We start from the raw sequence: 15,313 nt of genomic DNA on the forward strand, positions 1-15,313 counted from the left end.
GCAAAACTTTCTCTGCGGGTGAGGGAGATTATCTCCTGCTGAGAACTGCTGCTCTAGGCTATGTCTACATTTTCTCTGCTGGGGCTCCCAGCCCTCTATGTTGGTGATAACTAAAATTTCCCCCTTTGGCTCCCTATTGGCCTGCCTATTGGCTGTCCCCACCTAACCATCACAGGAACTCCCTAAGACAGGATCATGATTCTGGGTCTGTTTCAGTATATTTCCCTCACTATCACTACCCATTCCCACAGGCACACACCTTGCCTTTTCACACCTTTAGACCCATGCACACAGGTGTCCAAAATACCCTTTGCACAATTTCAAACCCCACTGCCACCAATACACATGATCTCACAATTTACCTCTATTTTCAGTTAACTTTGGTAGGGCAAGAATTGTGAATTACTGATGCCAGCCTCCAGCTCAGACCTGGCACAGATGAGGGGGTCACAACTCAGTTGTGTAATCTTTGAGGGAGGAAAGGTTGCAGCCATTTCACCTCAGGATCTGTAAAGTGGCATTCGAGTTGGGTCTGGCACATGGTAGATAGATGCCCTTCAGGCCTACCTGGCTTGCCAGGTTCTCTGAACTGACTCTCACACCCATCTGCAGATACCTCCTCCCCATTTAATTTGAAGCCTGTCCTTCCTACAATCCAACAAGAGGCCTCCCTCCCTAGGCTTGATTTCTCCACTTTTCAGAGACCAATCTCTGCCCACACCGATGACCCTACCAGTTCTGAGAGCAGTTGGGTGAATTCTAGCCCTAAGTCCAGCCTGGCAATCTTGTCCTGTTTTGCAAGGTCTTCATTTTCCCCACCTCCCTTGCTGTCAGAAGTGGCCATGTCAACTGATTCTAGCCAAAGGATGGCACAAGAAGTCTGCTGAGGAGCTTAACAGTTTTAGCCGTTATAAGGAAACAGGGAGGATGGTTTTCCTCGCTTGCTTTCCCATCTTTGGGGACTTTACAGTCATCGTGGAACCATAAAGCTGTAGACTATCACCAGAGTGCTTACAGGGACACAGCAGAGGTCCACTGCCACCGCTGGACTTCAGCAACCAGCCACTTAGGCTTGCATTTCCTATAGCATTTGGCAGGCCCTGCCCACCCCACATCTTCTGCCTGGAAATCTATCCTAGGCTTTGCTCAAGATGGTGGACAGGGGCTAGAACTCCCAGGACACAGGAAATCAAAGCTTCAACTTGAGTCCCAGCCTATCTATAGACTTCTGGCCTCACAAACCATTGCATTCTTTCCACAGTCATCTCATACATGTCCATGGTTTCCATTACTTCCTAGATACCAATAACCTAAACTTCCATCAATGGCCCTAGTCCTAAATTTGACCCATGTATTAAAAAGATTCCCCTATCTTCTCCGTGGTTTAAAATCTACCCTATCATATTCCCAACTGGCCTGCCTCATGGTCCCAGCTAGACACGTGTTAGTCATATTGGGTTTCTCTGTCTTATCTCCCCCAAATCCTGGTTTTATTGGGCCTTCCAAGTGTCTTTCAAAGAAACAGCCTCTCCATACCTAACAGTCTATCCTCCATCTGGTTTCATATTCTGGGGTAAATCTAACTCCTCTCTGCTCAATCCTTAGCCCATCCTCTATACAGCCTGCCCTATCTGCTTTTATGTCCCACCATGGTATGTGCAACCCCTCAGATGCTTTTTCATAGTCCTGACACATCCCTGGCCCACTCGCAGTGCTCTTCTAGATAGTAGGCACCCAGTGTGAATTCTCCAAGGTCCCAGTACTCACCCTGGGTTAAGCCCACCCCCACAGGGATTTGCAATCAGGTTTTTCACTTTAGACTTTTTAATATTTCATACAGCGATTACGGTGCATTCAGGAACCCACCCCTCCCAATTCCCCTAGGAGGGCCCCTGCCCCTGCCCTCCCACCCCATTTGAGGGCCCCAGGGTTTAAAGTGGAGGAAGGGAAGGTAACCACCCATCTGGGGATTGACCCCAGAGACTGTCCCTGCCCTGTCTCACTTTCCCCCAAGGTTAGGGGGTAATGCCTGGGCACAACCTCCCATGCACCCCTCTGTCCCTGCGTGTGCGCATATACACACTATGGCTCCATCGCTGAGTTGGTCAGTTCCTGGCAGGGCCCCTACTCAACAGCACCGTGCGGGATGGGGGCAGGAGGGCTGGGCTAGGGAGACCCTGAGAAGGAAGCCCCAGCTATGGGACTGCAGGAGGGAAAGAGTGGGGGCCCCCCACCTCATCCATCTCCCAGAGAGTCTCCAGTAGTCCCCAAGTCCCCCTGTGGCTGGGGATGGCAGGTGGGGGTTGGAAGGCGAGTTGTCAAGGCATGCTTTCCCTTAGCTGACCCCAGGGTCTGGTGATGATTAGGGTTTTGAATAGGGGCTATGTCCCTGCCATGAAAAGGCTGGGAGCAGGGCTTCATTGCACAAAATACTGTGGGAGGGCCACACACACCGAGTGGGGCCCAGCAGTCTGTATACAGAGATATTGCATTTAAAAAATGAAAACCTCATTTAAAATAATTAAAAAAAACAACAATGAATGAAACAAACAAACAAGGCCCACACAACATGAGGCAGGAAAGCAGGAAGGGGAGCCTCAGACCCAAGCCATCACCATGTCTTGTCTGAGTCGAGATCCCCAGCCTGGGCTAGCTCCAGACCCCTGGTTGGCCATGGGGTAGTGGTCCTGGGGGAGGGTATGATGGGGAGGGGTCTAGGCCTGGCCTCAGTGTGGGAGGCTGGCACGGCCACGCTGTCCACCAGCAACTACCAAGACAGAGAGAGAAAGAGACACAGACATATAGACAGACAGACCAGGCGAAGGAGCGATGAGAGCTTTGTTAGCACCCAGCAGACAGGCCAATGGGTGGGCCAACAGGCCAATGGTCGGGTGTTCAGACAGGCAGCAGGGGACATGTGGGCATGGGAGCATGAGTCAGGCAGGTAGGCAGGCAGCAAGCAGGGAGGATGCAGTTGGGGGCTGCCCTGTGAGGGGTGTGGCATCCCTCCAGCTGCTGCCTGCTGGGGCCTCGGTCTGTGGCTTAAAATTCGGTGTCCACCACTCGGTAAGCTGGCCTGCCTGCAGGGGAAAGCAGAGCGGATGGCTGTTGGTGAGCAAGCAGGTAAGTGGATGGGGGCCAGGGGGCAGGGAAGAGGGCAAGGGTCACACCTACACTTACCTGAGTCAGGCATTGACGAAGATCGAATGCTGGCCTCCTTTTGTAGCTGGATCTCCTTTAGTGCAAATATGGAAGTAGCTGTGGGTGGAGGAGAGACAGAAGTGGGGCATGACCCATGAGGCCATCCAGGACCACCTCCCGTGTGGCCTCATCAGGGCAATTAGAAAAATTTCTAATTTTCTTTGAGTCTTGACTTTCATCGGCCAAATAATCCCACACACAAACCAGCTACCACTAGGGAAAATGGAATGTAGACTATTACATGACACTGAGAAATTAGTAATTTTGTCAACTGTGATAGTGGTATTGCAATTACCACCTGTTAAGTCTAGATGATGGATGATGTTTGGGTTGTAACTGAGATTAATCCAATGTGGTTTTTTTTTCAGTGTGATCGTTGTATTATTGTTGTGCTTAAGAAAATATTTTAGAGGTACATGCTAAAATTGTATAGATGAATGATAGATCTGAGATTTGATTTAAAATAATCAGAGTGAATATAGATAAAACCACTTTGGCCATGAGTTGATCACTTGTTGGAGTACTTGGGGACTTATTATTTGGTTCAATATATAACAGACCATATTACTTGGTTTAATATATAAATATACGGGATTTTAAGGTAAAGTGATGGATGTTCTGCCAGGTTTTATGTTTGAAAATTTCCATGAAAGGTAAAAGAAACTGAAAGCTAAAAGACTTTTTTGTAAAAAACAACATATCACATATGTGAACAAGGGCATATGCCTCACCCCATCAGAAGTGGCACAGCTAGAACTCAACACAACTGCCCAGCTATCTGCAGCAATCCTGTTCCACAAAGTCCCCCACCAGCTGGTCCATTCCCAAGCCCCACTCACTGTCAGGAAGTTTGTGGATCCGATCCCCCAGACTGAGGAAGAATGGATGTTTCATGGCATCCTCTGCGGAGATCCGATTGCGACCTTCAAACTGAGTGTGTGTTGGGGTGGGGGAGTATTGACACTTTCAACAAGTAGGCTTCTCTTCCTCCCCACCTCAGACCCTGCCCCTATAGCTGTTTCCCCACACCTGGAATCCGCTAGCCCCCTAGGGTGGCCCAGGAAGGTGGTCTCACCTGCAGCAGCTTGGTGAGGAGGTCAGCCCCGTCGCTGTCAACTCTACCTCAAGGACAAGGGGACCTGTTTTAAACTGAGTTTGGGTACTCTGGCCCCTAACAGCCACCCACCCACCAGCCTCACCGGGGTGCATGGCTCAAAAGGGCCTCGGCTCGGTACTTGGGGTAGTTGTATGTCCTGAACTCTTCATTGGACAGGATGCCTGGCCATGTATCTTCATTTGGGGTTCCTGGCGGGGAAACGGAGTATCCTAAGCATTTCACAGGGCCTTCCTGCATGTCCCCACAGTTCCTAGGGCTCATGCCTCCCTACCCAAGATGCGGAAGATGAAGTGCAGCTGCTCCTCCACTGTGGAGCCTGGGAAGAGGGGCCGGCCTGTGGCCATCTCATAGAAGATGCAGCCCACACCCCTGGGCAGGGAGAGCACAGTGAATAGGCAGGTAGTTGGCTGGTTGGCTGTTGTGACCAAGCCACTCCCCTTTACTGCGTGGCCCCTGCCACATTTCAGCCTGTCCTTACCACATGTCAATCTGAGTGGAGTAGTCCGTGGACCCGAGCAGGATGTCAGGGGGCCGGTACCACAGTGTTACCACCTCGTTGGAGTAGGTCTTCGTTGGAATTGACTTGGCCCGGGCCAGGCCTGGTAGGTGGAGATAATGAGCAGCTGGAATTGAGGAGGTCATGGGCCGTCTGAGGGAGAATGTAGTTGGGACTGAGGGCTTCCCAAGTGAAGCCTAGAGAGGCTGAAGGGGAGGGACTGAGATGAGGTGGTCAGGGGGAAGGAGGGGCTGGGAGAGTAAGGTTGGGGGATCACTGGGATGAAGGGGGAGGCCAGGGGTACCGAAGTCAGCCAGCTTGAGCTCTCCTCGCTCATTGATGAGTAGGTTCTGTGGCTTGAGGTCTCGGTGTAGCACCTTCTGCCGGTGGCAGTAGGCCAGGCCACGGAGCAGCTGGAACAGGAACAGCTGGGGACCCAGGAACAGCAGGCAGAAGTCAGAGTAGCCAGCAGCTTGACCCCAAGCAGGCACTGCTCCCCCTCCCAAACACAAGCACTGAGCCCAGAGCCTCGTCTCATAAATAGAGGATAGGGCCCCAATGCCCTTCAAGGGCTCCCAGCAAAAAAGCCAAATGGGAAACGTCTGTTTCTGGGAGATTTATGGGGTGGAGTGGGTGAGTGGGGGGCCCCCTTGTGCCCCTGCTTCCTGCCCCACACCCACTTTCACGTTGTGCATGTTGATGATGTTCCCACAGTCATCCAGGTACTGCTTCAGGTCCTTGTCCTGAGGAGAGAAGAGCAGGTAAAGGAAAGAGGGTCACATCCTGTGGCTCCTGGCCATCTCCCCACCTCCCCCAGGACCCATGGCCACCCAACCTTACCAGGTACTCAAAGACAAGGGTGAGGGACTTCTCCGTGTGAATAATGTCATGTAGCGTGACGATGTTGGCGTGTTTGAGGTCCTTGAGCAGGGACACTGCAGGAAGCAGGGAGTTGGGACAGGGGAAGAGTCAAGGCCCACACTTAGGACAGAGGCGAGGAGGAGGACTAGACAGGGTCAAGCCCAGGGTTTCCTCCTTTCCCTGTGTGGTTTGGGATGGTGGCTCACAGTCCACTCCAACCCAGTTCCAACCCACCTGCTATCAGGAAGGTGGTGTGTCCCCCAGTTCCAAACATGCAGAACCAGAACCTGGGATCACAGCCTTAGGCTTACATGACACTAGATCTTTACAACCAGTTTTTGGTTTTGGAAAGGGCCCTTGTTCCAACCCTCAGTATACAGACCCACAGCTTCATGTAAAAATGAGTTTGCACACTCAATTTCTATACAATTCAGACTCATTCCATGTGATTTTTCTGACTAGAAACTATTGTGTCAAGTAAACTGGTGAGCACTTCAGGGATATTCCTAGAACCAAAGCAAACAATTTATCTGCCTCTTCTCAACACAGGAAGACTCCTGGTTACCCTGATTTATTATCTGGATGTGTGGGTGATGAGCACTTTTTCACAAATCCCAGATCACCACGAGAGAAGTCTTCTGGGACCCCCAGTCCTGTCCTCACTATGGGTGTATATGTGCACATACGCACCATGGGGAGAGCCTGGGAAACCTGGAACAGATTGGGTGGGACCTGTACCTTCCCGGATGGCGGTGCAGGGTGCCCCCTCTTCGTGTTCCAGTCTGATCTCCTTGAGTGCCACAAGGTTGTCTGTGAGCTTGCTTTTGCCTTTGTAGACAGTGGCATAGGTACCCTGGGATGTGAGGAACAGTGACAGGAGAGAAGCTATGAGGCTACAGGGAGTTTCCACTGACCCCAGCCCTACCATGGGTCTCCTGGCTGTCTCTCACCTCCCCCAGCTTGTCCAGCTTGATGTAGGTCTCCAGTTTCCCAAAGCCGATCTCAGACTGTCGGGTAAAGGAGGCAGACTGAAGTAGGCTCAGCGGAAGGGACTGGGAGGAGGAAGAGGAGGACAGGAACAGAAGATGCTCACCAAGCTGACACGGCGGAGACGGCGGCTGAGGGGCTTGTCAAAGATGGGGCTGTTGAGGGTCAGCTTCTCAAGGTAGCCCTCAGGCAGCCGGATGTCGGCTGGTAGTGATAGGCGCTTGTTGATGTCCTAGCAGGCAAGATGGGGGAGAAACAGGACCATCAACTACAAATCTCCAGATCTAACCCTTTTTTTCCAGCCCCACCACTGCCCGGACAGGGAGATAAGCACCTCAGTGGAGATCTTGCGTGGGGGATGATTGCGCATGCGCACCCTCACTGGTGACTGCACCTCATCGGAGGACGTGGCTGAAGCCTGGTCACTTTCCCCATCAGACCCCATCTTCAAGTCCTCATGCACAATCTCTGGTAGTGGGGACAGGGGGAGAGCACACCAGGTGGGCTCAGGAGCCCCAGGACAAATCCCCCCACCCCCATAACACATTCCCTCATCACACATTTATGCACATGGACTCCAGAGCAGCCTGGAGTTCCTCAGGGAAGAGGGTGGGAAGGCCCCGGGAGGTTCACACAGGTCAAGACAGGTTGAATTGGGCAGGGGGGGCAATAGTCACCTAGTAGAGCACCCCGTGTCAGCGCCGAGCTGAGACTGTGGCTTGCCCAGGGCCAATGGGCAGGCAGCGGCAGAAGTAGCCGAATGCCCTGGGAAGGCAGGCCTGGGGCAGGCAGGTGCCAGGAGGCCTGAAGGGGCTGTCACAGAGCGCAGAAGGGCAGAGGGAGGCTTGGGGCAGCTGTGGCAGGCGGGGTACCCTTCCTCCCCCTGAGACCTGGGCACAAAGCCAAGGAAAGGGGCACAGATGGACAACAGAGAGAGGGTGTTGAGCAAGGATGGCAGAGGTAGGGGAGAAAATGGAGAAAGGAAAGTGAAAATAATACAAGTCTAAGAAGAAATCGGTTGGCAGGCAGCACCCCTGGGGACCAGGCTAGGAGCGGGAATGGTCAGTGGACCCACCTGGTGCAGAGCTGAGTGGGCCCCGTACAGAGCGAGGTTCCCCAGGGGCAGCACGTGTGGGGGCCTCTCCAAGGTCACTGCCGCCGCCCCCACCACTCTCATCCAGGCCTATCTGTTCAGGGGCACCATTGGTCTTATCTATACCTCGGCCCCCTCGGAGTGTCATTGACAGCTGCCGTTTGATCTTCTTCATCCGATCCATGGCGACCTGAGCAGGGGGTAGGGATGGGAATGGGTCCCACCCTAGCAGTCGCCTGACCCTCATGGGCCCCCTAAAACCCAGTGAGGCGCACTGACAGGAACCTGCGGCAGTGCCCACCCAATCACTGTGGAACCCTGGAATCACGCAGGATTCCTGGAAACCTGGCATGGATGGAGACCTCAGTCAGTGCCTGCCACCTACACCAACCAGCCCCAGCAGACCCTGCTCCTAAGAGCCCACCTGGGTATTAAGGCTTGGGTGGCTGGCTGAGGGAAAGGGCACAACTGGTGAAGTGTTGGCCCCTTTGGGGGCAGCCTCACTGTGGGAGCAGAGGGCTCTACAGCAGGCATTCTCAGGTGCAGCGGCACTGATGGACCCAGCCATTGGTGAGGTGGGGGACTCTCTCAGGACCCTGAGACCACTGACACGGCCCCAGGGATGTCCATGCAATGGCATGTTCCGCTGGCACCAGCCCCACATCACCCCCAACTACCAAGGCAAAACGCTCCCCGTGGCCACAGGGTCCCTCTCGCCTCCCCCAGCAACCATCCTCCCCCAGCAACCATCGTCAAGGTGACTAGTGGACTACCCCACTGGGCTACCCAGATGAGGGGTGCAGGGAGAGGGAGAGGTTTCCTGCCCAGACCCAACCACTGGGTGGGGTTGTAGGGGGATCTCAAAGTATACCAGCTGTCCTGAAAGTTGCTGGAAAGGTTCAATCAGGTTTGGACCACAGGGTCCCACCGAGATTTTTACAAGCCAGGTCACAATTCTTGTCTAGCTGAGAATGTACCATGTGTCCCTTATCACCCCAAATAAACGTCTCAGTCCTTCATGTGGCCCACAAGGTCTTACCCCACTCACACTACCACCCTTCTGGCCTCACCTCACTGCTCACTGCTGTTCTGCAACTAAAGGCCCTCCTCAGGGCCTTTGCAGCGGCTGTTCCCGGTACTTAGAATACTCTTCCACTAGATTTCAAAGTAGCTCACTCCCTCACCTTTAGGCCACTGCTCAAATATCACTTTTTTTCATAGATAACCATAAACAACCCTATTTAAAATCTGAACCATCCTGAGCTCCCTCACCTTGTCAATTGTCCCCTCAGCACTTATCATGTCCTCAGAAATGACACCATCTATTTATTGGTTTCTTTATTCTTTACTGTGTCCTCACCACCATAACTAGAAGATCAGCTCTGCCAGGATAGATGGATGTCTGTTTAGGTCACAGCTATATCCTGAGGACCTGGAACAGTGACTGATACAGAAAAAAGTATCTGTATCAGTGCTCAAAAAGTGCTCATGGCAGAAATTAATGAATCAGGAGCTAAGGACCTAGGACCAACATTTGTCAGGGTGAGTCCCTGCTACTCATTAACAACCCCAGACAAGGTGGCCCAGGGACACTGGCATTGGCAAGATGACCTAGATGGGGCTGCTGGCAGGAATGGGGCCACCAAAAGGCTTAGGCCGGCCTTCTTCTGCTTCCTCCTGGCTCTGGGCCAGCAAGGAGGGGGAAAGACCTGGCCCAGGGACCATCTGGACTCACAGCAGGGCCTAAGATGGCCCTGGGCCCAAGGGAAGCAGAGCTAGGTAGGAGGCTGGGGCTGGGGCTGGATTTGAGTAGAGAAGTGAATCATCTGTTACCGTGAAATCAGGTGCTTACCCCAGTGGTCTCCACACCCCACTTCTGCCTGCCTGAATTCATCGCTCCCAAAAGGGTAGAGGGGCCAGCCTAGCAGAAAAGATCTCAATAAAGAAGATGAAGTCCAACCTGGGATAACAAGAGCAAAAAAAAAAAAAAAAAAATCCTGACCCAGGAGAGTGAACACTGGACCTGAGGCTGAGGAAGATGAAGCATGGCCAGTTCCCAAAGACTCTTAGGTCTGTCCATACGGCATGGATACCCAGTTGTTTTGCCTGTTGTGGAAGGGAATAGGGGATCTGGTGGGGGGAGGTAGTGTATTGTAAGTAGGGCTGGATGGAGGATGAGGAAGGAGCCAGAAGGAGCCATGGGTCCATGACCTCTAACTGGAAACTCCAAGGGCTGGACATGTTCCAGGGCTTAGTTTTGGGGAGATTTTAGGAAGATGGGGGTACAAAACCTGTGTTTCATGCAATGCCTCCAGCAGGGGGACCCTGCACCAGGTCCTGTGAGCAGAGACACTTGAACATTAATATGTAGTAAAACTTTTAAATATCATCTCAGTTTTCTCAGATTTTTAGATTTTAGAATAGTGAATGAGGGAGCAAGAAACTGGATACACAACCACACTCAAAAAAGGGCACATGTTCTTTTTGACTCCCCAAGGGGATGTTTCCATCCTCAAAATATTTTCATACCCAAGGATACTCACCACCTCACATTACACCAGCCACTGAGGACACAATGATCACATTCTAGTAACTCCCATAGGAACATACCATCCTCATTCTGTTCAGGCACATCATCCCATAAGCACACACTGGACTCTCACAGTGTCCTGCTTCCTTCAGTACACACTGGACCCTCAGGAAGGCTTCTCTGCATTTTAACTGCCAACAGCACCGCAATGTCCCTATTTATCTTTGACCCTATTAGCATACAAAGCCTCAACAGAACACTGAACTCTGTTAGCACCCAGCCGGCTCCTCTAAGTTAACTCTTAGCACCACATGCTGCCTGTTAGCTTCTCCACAGCATTCACTGTTCCCCAGCAAGATTCTGATCCCTATTTACATGCACTTAGGACCCTCTACAGCTGTAGAGAGTAACCTACATTAGCACTCACTGGACCTTCACACTGCCCTGAATCCCTTAACATAAAGTGAATCTTGCAGATCCCTGAACCTGTTTTTGCGCACACTCAGACCCCTCCACAGCTGTGATCATTATTAACATGTCTTCTGGTCCTCCCACTACCCTGTCCCCCCACTTCCCATCAGCACAGGCTGGACCTTCACTTCACCCTGACCCCTATTACCACGCACCGGGCCTCACAGTGCCTCCCCATTAGCACACCCTGAACCCGTACTCAGCCCCATTCTCCAGGGACACACAAACACGCTGTTCTATAATGGCCTGACCCTCATTAGCACACACAGATCTTCATCCAGCCCAGAACCCCAGTAGCACACTTCAGCCCTCCATGGCTCTAATCCACTTTAGCACACCTAGACCATCACATATTCTTTTCTTTGATTTCTCTTTGCTTCAACTCCTCCACAGCTATAACCCCTGTTGGTTGACAACTGGATCCCTTCACAGCCCTCATCTTCTTTATTGCACACAAGATCTTCTCCATAGCTCTATCCTCCATTAGCACTCCCTGGTGCTGCTGCTGCTAAGTCACTTCAGTCGTGTCCGACTCTGTGCGACCCCATAGATGGCAGCCCACCAGGCTCGCCCCGTCCCTGGGATTCTCCAGGCAAGAACACTGGGGTGGGCTGCCATTTCCTTCTCCAATGCAGGAAAGTGAAAAGTGAAAGTGAAGTCGCTCAGTCGTGTTCGACTCTTAGTGACCCCATGGACTGCAGCCCACCAGGCTCCTCCATCCATGGGATTTTCCAGGCAAGAGTACTGGAGTGGGGTGCCATTGCCTGGAACCTCAACAAATCTCAGGCACTCAGGAACACACTATCTTTACAATATTCTGACACTCACTAGCATATTCCAGAACTCATACTGCTCTGATTCTCCCCGCACTGACTCACATTTACATACCTGTCACTAAACCCACATGAGCAGTCACTAGAACTTCATACATTACCCTGCCTCTTCTTTATAGGGCGTCCTGGTGGCTCAGACGGTAAAGAATCTGCCTTCTATGTGGGAGACCCAGGTTCGATCCCTGGGTTGGGAAGATCCCCTGGAAAAGGGCATGGCAACCCACCCCGGTATTCTTGCCTTGAGAATCCCCATGGACAGAGGAGCCTGGCAGGCTACAATCCAAAGGGTCGCAAAGAGTCGGTCACGACTGAGTGTCTAACACACATATACACACAATCTCACATCCCCTGACTTCATAGATACACACTCATCTCACACCATTTTGATCCTTAATACAATGAACCTCTTACAATGCTAAGATTCTTCCCTCACCACCGATCCCCACTCTCCACACACATATATCCACAATTCTGATACCCATTAGCACAGGGCTCAGGTCTTCCACCGGTTTGCCCTCATTAATATACTGGGCCTTATACTCCCCAGACCTTTATTACCATATACACATACCCTTGAGAGCTACGACCCCCACTGGCACCCTCTCAACACTGGACCCTGTCCTCTATGAGCACACTGTATCCTCAAACCCTGCAGTCTCTCATGGACAAATACACAGTGTTAACACCATCGTTACTCCCTTACCACATATAGGACCTCAGAGCTCCGATCCCACCAGCGAACCTTCCCTTCCGGCACCTCTACCACCTATCCACCAGCAACACCCACAGGGCCTTTCTACAGCTCTAACCCTATTTGCATATCTCAGCACTCCTCTGACGTCCTCTTCCTTGTTATTCATCCTCGGGCCCAGCACCGCCCCTCTGCTAGCACACACTGAGCCTCAAAACCTTACACAGCGGTTAAGACTTATTAACACATGCTCTGACCCCTTCACAGCTGAGGCCCCCGTTAGCAAACCTCTAGTCTTTCGCCACTCTGCCACCCATTTACACACCCCCTGGTCCTTCGACCAGCCTACTCCCCACTAGCACCCATAGTACTTCCCATCCCTAGCTCCCAGACCAGGCCCAGGGCGGGGCCAAGGTCAGTGAGGCCCTGAATGACCCCCCGCCCCGGTGCATTCTGGGAAACTCGCTGGGGGAGGGGGCACAGGCCAGCGGTGCAGCCCAGACCCCTGGGCACCGCCCGGGGTCTGGGTTGGTTCTGCAGGAAGAGCAGCCCCCACCCCATGCCTCGTGAACGCGCTCACCGGCGGGGGCGCGCGAGCAACCTCAGTGCCGCGGGGCCGGCGCGGCGGCGCCTGGGGCGGCGGCCCGGGCTGAGGCCGCGCGACCTCCTTCTCCTCCAGTTCGCCGCAGGCGCCCGTCCCAGTAGTCTTCGGCCATGGCTGCTGGGCCCGGGCCGCCGCCGGCTGAGGAGGAGGAGGCGGCGGCGGCGGCGGCGGCGGCTGAGGCGGAGGCGGCGTCCCGCTCAGCCGGCCATGAGCTTGGCCGCTGCGGGCGATGCCCCCGGGCTCGCTGGCGCCCGCTGGAATCCGAGAGCTCACGGCGGCTCGCGGTTCAGAACCTACTGCTCACGGAGACGCGGCGAATCCCAGGGCCGAACAGCCAACGGCCAAACCGCTGCGCGCGCCGCGCTCCGCGCATGCGCACGCACGCGCTGGAAAGGGTGAAGTGGGAAGGAGGGGACTCACCTCGGACTGCAGGTACCAAAAGACCGGTCCGCAGCGGGAGGGGGCGCGGCCATTGCGCGCCCACTGGGGAATGTGGCGCTGGCCCTGGAACGGCGCCAGCGGGAAAGCGTAGAGGTTATTTAGTACTGAGTTCCGATCTTGCTAGAAGTTTGCTAACGCCGAAGTGGGCAGCAGCCAGTGACCAGCGTGCCGGTCACCACTCGCTCACCCTACTCGGTTTCACTTGGTACATCCCCATAATAGAAAACGGGACTTTTGCAAGGAGGAAAAAGACAGATGAGGCAGTCAGTCCTAGTCCCCTGAGGTGCATAGGGAGGCAGGGATTTTAAAGGTTCGCGAGATGACTTTTCTCGGAGAGGCGGCCTGGAAAATCATTGGCCTTTACCACCTTAGATAGGACAGTGTCTAGCCCCGCCCAGCAGCTCCCCCACCTTCCTCCCAGACCGCGAGCTCATTCCGACTGAGAACGTTTGCAGCCCCGCCCTTTGAGGTGTCGCCCAGGCAATCGGATTTGCTCCCTGGGGTGAGGCTGAGCAAGAATGAAGGGCGTGGCCTGCCTGGAGAGGCGTGATTTCGCTGTCCTGACCACGCCCCCACCAGGTTTTCATTGGTTTCGTCGTGGGCGGGTCTCCTTTTTGTTCCGAGCTCCTCTTACCATAGGTCAAACATCTCGCAAGGTGATTGGTCAAAAGATCGCTCAGTCGAATTTCATCCCGCCTCTAGCCACTCCCATCTCCATCAACGAAGCTCACAGGGTGGAGCCTAGGCTCATGGGAAAGACGGACCTTTAAAGCGGCGAGTGCATTACTTGGCATGGTTGGGGCTTTGACTTGGAAGGGGATGTCTTTTTCCCTTCGCCCGAGGACATGCACCCTAAATTGGGTTTTACTGCCACCTTTCACCGACTCGATGGACAGGAGTTTGAGCAAGCTCCAGGAGTTGGTGATGGACAGGGAAGCCTGACGCGCTGCAGTCCATGGGGTCGCAAATAGACATGACCCAGTGACTGAACTGAACTGCCACCTCTACCTCTTCTGAGCCTCCAGAGCCCCGCCCATGACTCCCTCCTGCGCTCTCGTTTCCCATTTTATTTATTGGGTGCCTGTTGTATGTCAAGCATTGCCAAGCCAACCTAATCCCTTACCCATCTCTGCCTGGAAAACTCCTACACCATCACCAAGCCCAGTTCAAATGGAGGTAGACTCCATTGCACATCTTTACTGTCTAAAGCCATATCCCCCACCTCTTCTGGGCTTCCCTTTATGATACCCTTGGCCATACCAGTTCATACAAACAAGGATTTACCAGAGCATGTCGTGAGTGGAAATACTTGACAAAAGTCCACCTCAGGATAGATTTTCAGGTCCATTACTTCCCAGGCCTCATCTCTTACCCTTCTCACTCCACTCCAGCCATACTATTATCCTAGCTGTTCCTGAATAAAGCAGGCACAATCCAGTCTCAGGGACTTTGCACTTGCTGTTCCCTTTGCCTAGAATGCTCTTCCCTCAGATATTCACATGCCTCATCCTCTTCAAGTCCTTGTTTTAATGTCACCTTCTTCATAAAGCCTTCTCTGACTCCCCTATTTTAAAATGCCTGCCTGCACCCCATCGTTCCACACCTCCACACCTGGCTCTACAGACCTTTTGAATTGCACTGATCAACTTCTAACATGCAATTTACTTACTGTGTTTACTGTCTATTCTGGGTCTCACCTGTATGTGCATGCACACACACCTCCCACCCCAGGACAGCGATTTTTTTTATCTGTTGCTGTCTCCAACGCCTACAATACTGCCTGGCTCACAGTAAGCAGTTGACAAATGTTTGGTGAGTGATTGATGATAAACAGTATTAGGCAGCGACAAGACACAACCTTGTCCCTATCCTGTCCTTTGTGCCTGCTGGGTGCAGAGGGCTCAGTGCAGTGACTAGAAACCCTGCCCACTGAGCCCTGGTCTCCCATCTTGCTAGTGTTATAATGGTAGACAAAAATGACAGAGAAG

At 53.1% G+C, this 15,313-nt stretch overlaps 1 protein-coding gene across 44 annotated transcripts; it reads right to left on the reverse strand.

Moving 5' to 3' along the window:
• Positions 1-1,806: 1,806 nt before the first annotated feature.
• CDK16 (cyclin dependent kinase 16) lies at positions 1,807-13,839 on the reverse strand. 44 transcript variants are annotated; one of them, XM_086386439.1, is made up of 18 exons: positions 12,861-13,253; positions 9,608-9,676; positions 7,738-7,945; positions 7,340-7,475; positions 6,997-7,130; positions 6,769-6,894; positions 6,626-6,682; positions 6,414-6,528; positions 5,655-5,749; positions 5,495-5,557; positions 5,119-5,242; positions 4,797-4,917; positions 4,590-4,687; positions 4,401-4,506; positions 4,277-4,319; positions 4,041-4,131; positions 3,181-3,258; positions 1,807-2,767 (listed from the first exon to the last, which is right to left on the reverse strand). In XM_086386439.1, the coding sequence occupies exons 3-18, from the start codon at positions 7,837-7,839 to the stop codon at positions 2,727-2,729; spliced, it is 1,530 nt and encodes a 509-aa protein (XP_086242565.1). In that variant the 5' UTR covers positions 7,840-7,945; positions 9,608-9,676; positions 12,861-13,253; the 3' UTR covers positions 1,807-2,726. The 44 variants fall into 44 exon arrangements, 38 of the variants coding, with proteins under 38 accessions (XP_086242565.1, XP_086242553.1, XP_086242570.1 ...); XM_086386427.1 differs by having other exon boundaries at positions 4,797-4,941; XM_086386444.1 differs by having other exon boundaries at positions 1,807-3,080; positions 9,608-9,715.
• Between the last annotated feature and the right edge of the window lie 1,474 nt (positions 13,840-15,313).

The sequence above is a fragment of the Bos grunniens genome, chromosome X, assembly GCF_055505025.1.
Source record: "Bos grunniens cultivar Pamir isolate PY7600 chromosome X, Bosgru_T2T1.0, whole genome shotgun sequence".
NCBI lineage: Eukaryota > Metazoa > Chordata > Mammalia > Artiodactyla > Bovidae > Bos > Bos grunniens.

What these genes read in the sequence shown, in the direction of transcription:
- CDK16 (XM_086386459.1), bottom strand. Translation starts at nt 8,419, where the DNA reads ATGTGGGGCTGGTGCCAGCGGAACATGCCATTGCATGGACATCCCTGG. An exon ending in CCCTTGTCTTTGAGTACCTG is followed by an intron (nt 5,558 to 5,654) that starts GTAAGGTTGGGT and finishes TTCTCTCCTCAG; the next exon opens with GACAAGGACCTGAAGCAGTA. An exon ending in GCTCAAGCTGGCTGACTTCG is followed by an intron (nt 4,918 to 5,118) that starts GTACCCCTGGCC and finishes TCCACCTACCAG; the next exon opens with GCCTGGCCCGGGCCAAGTCA.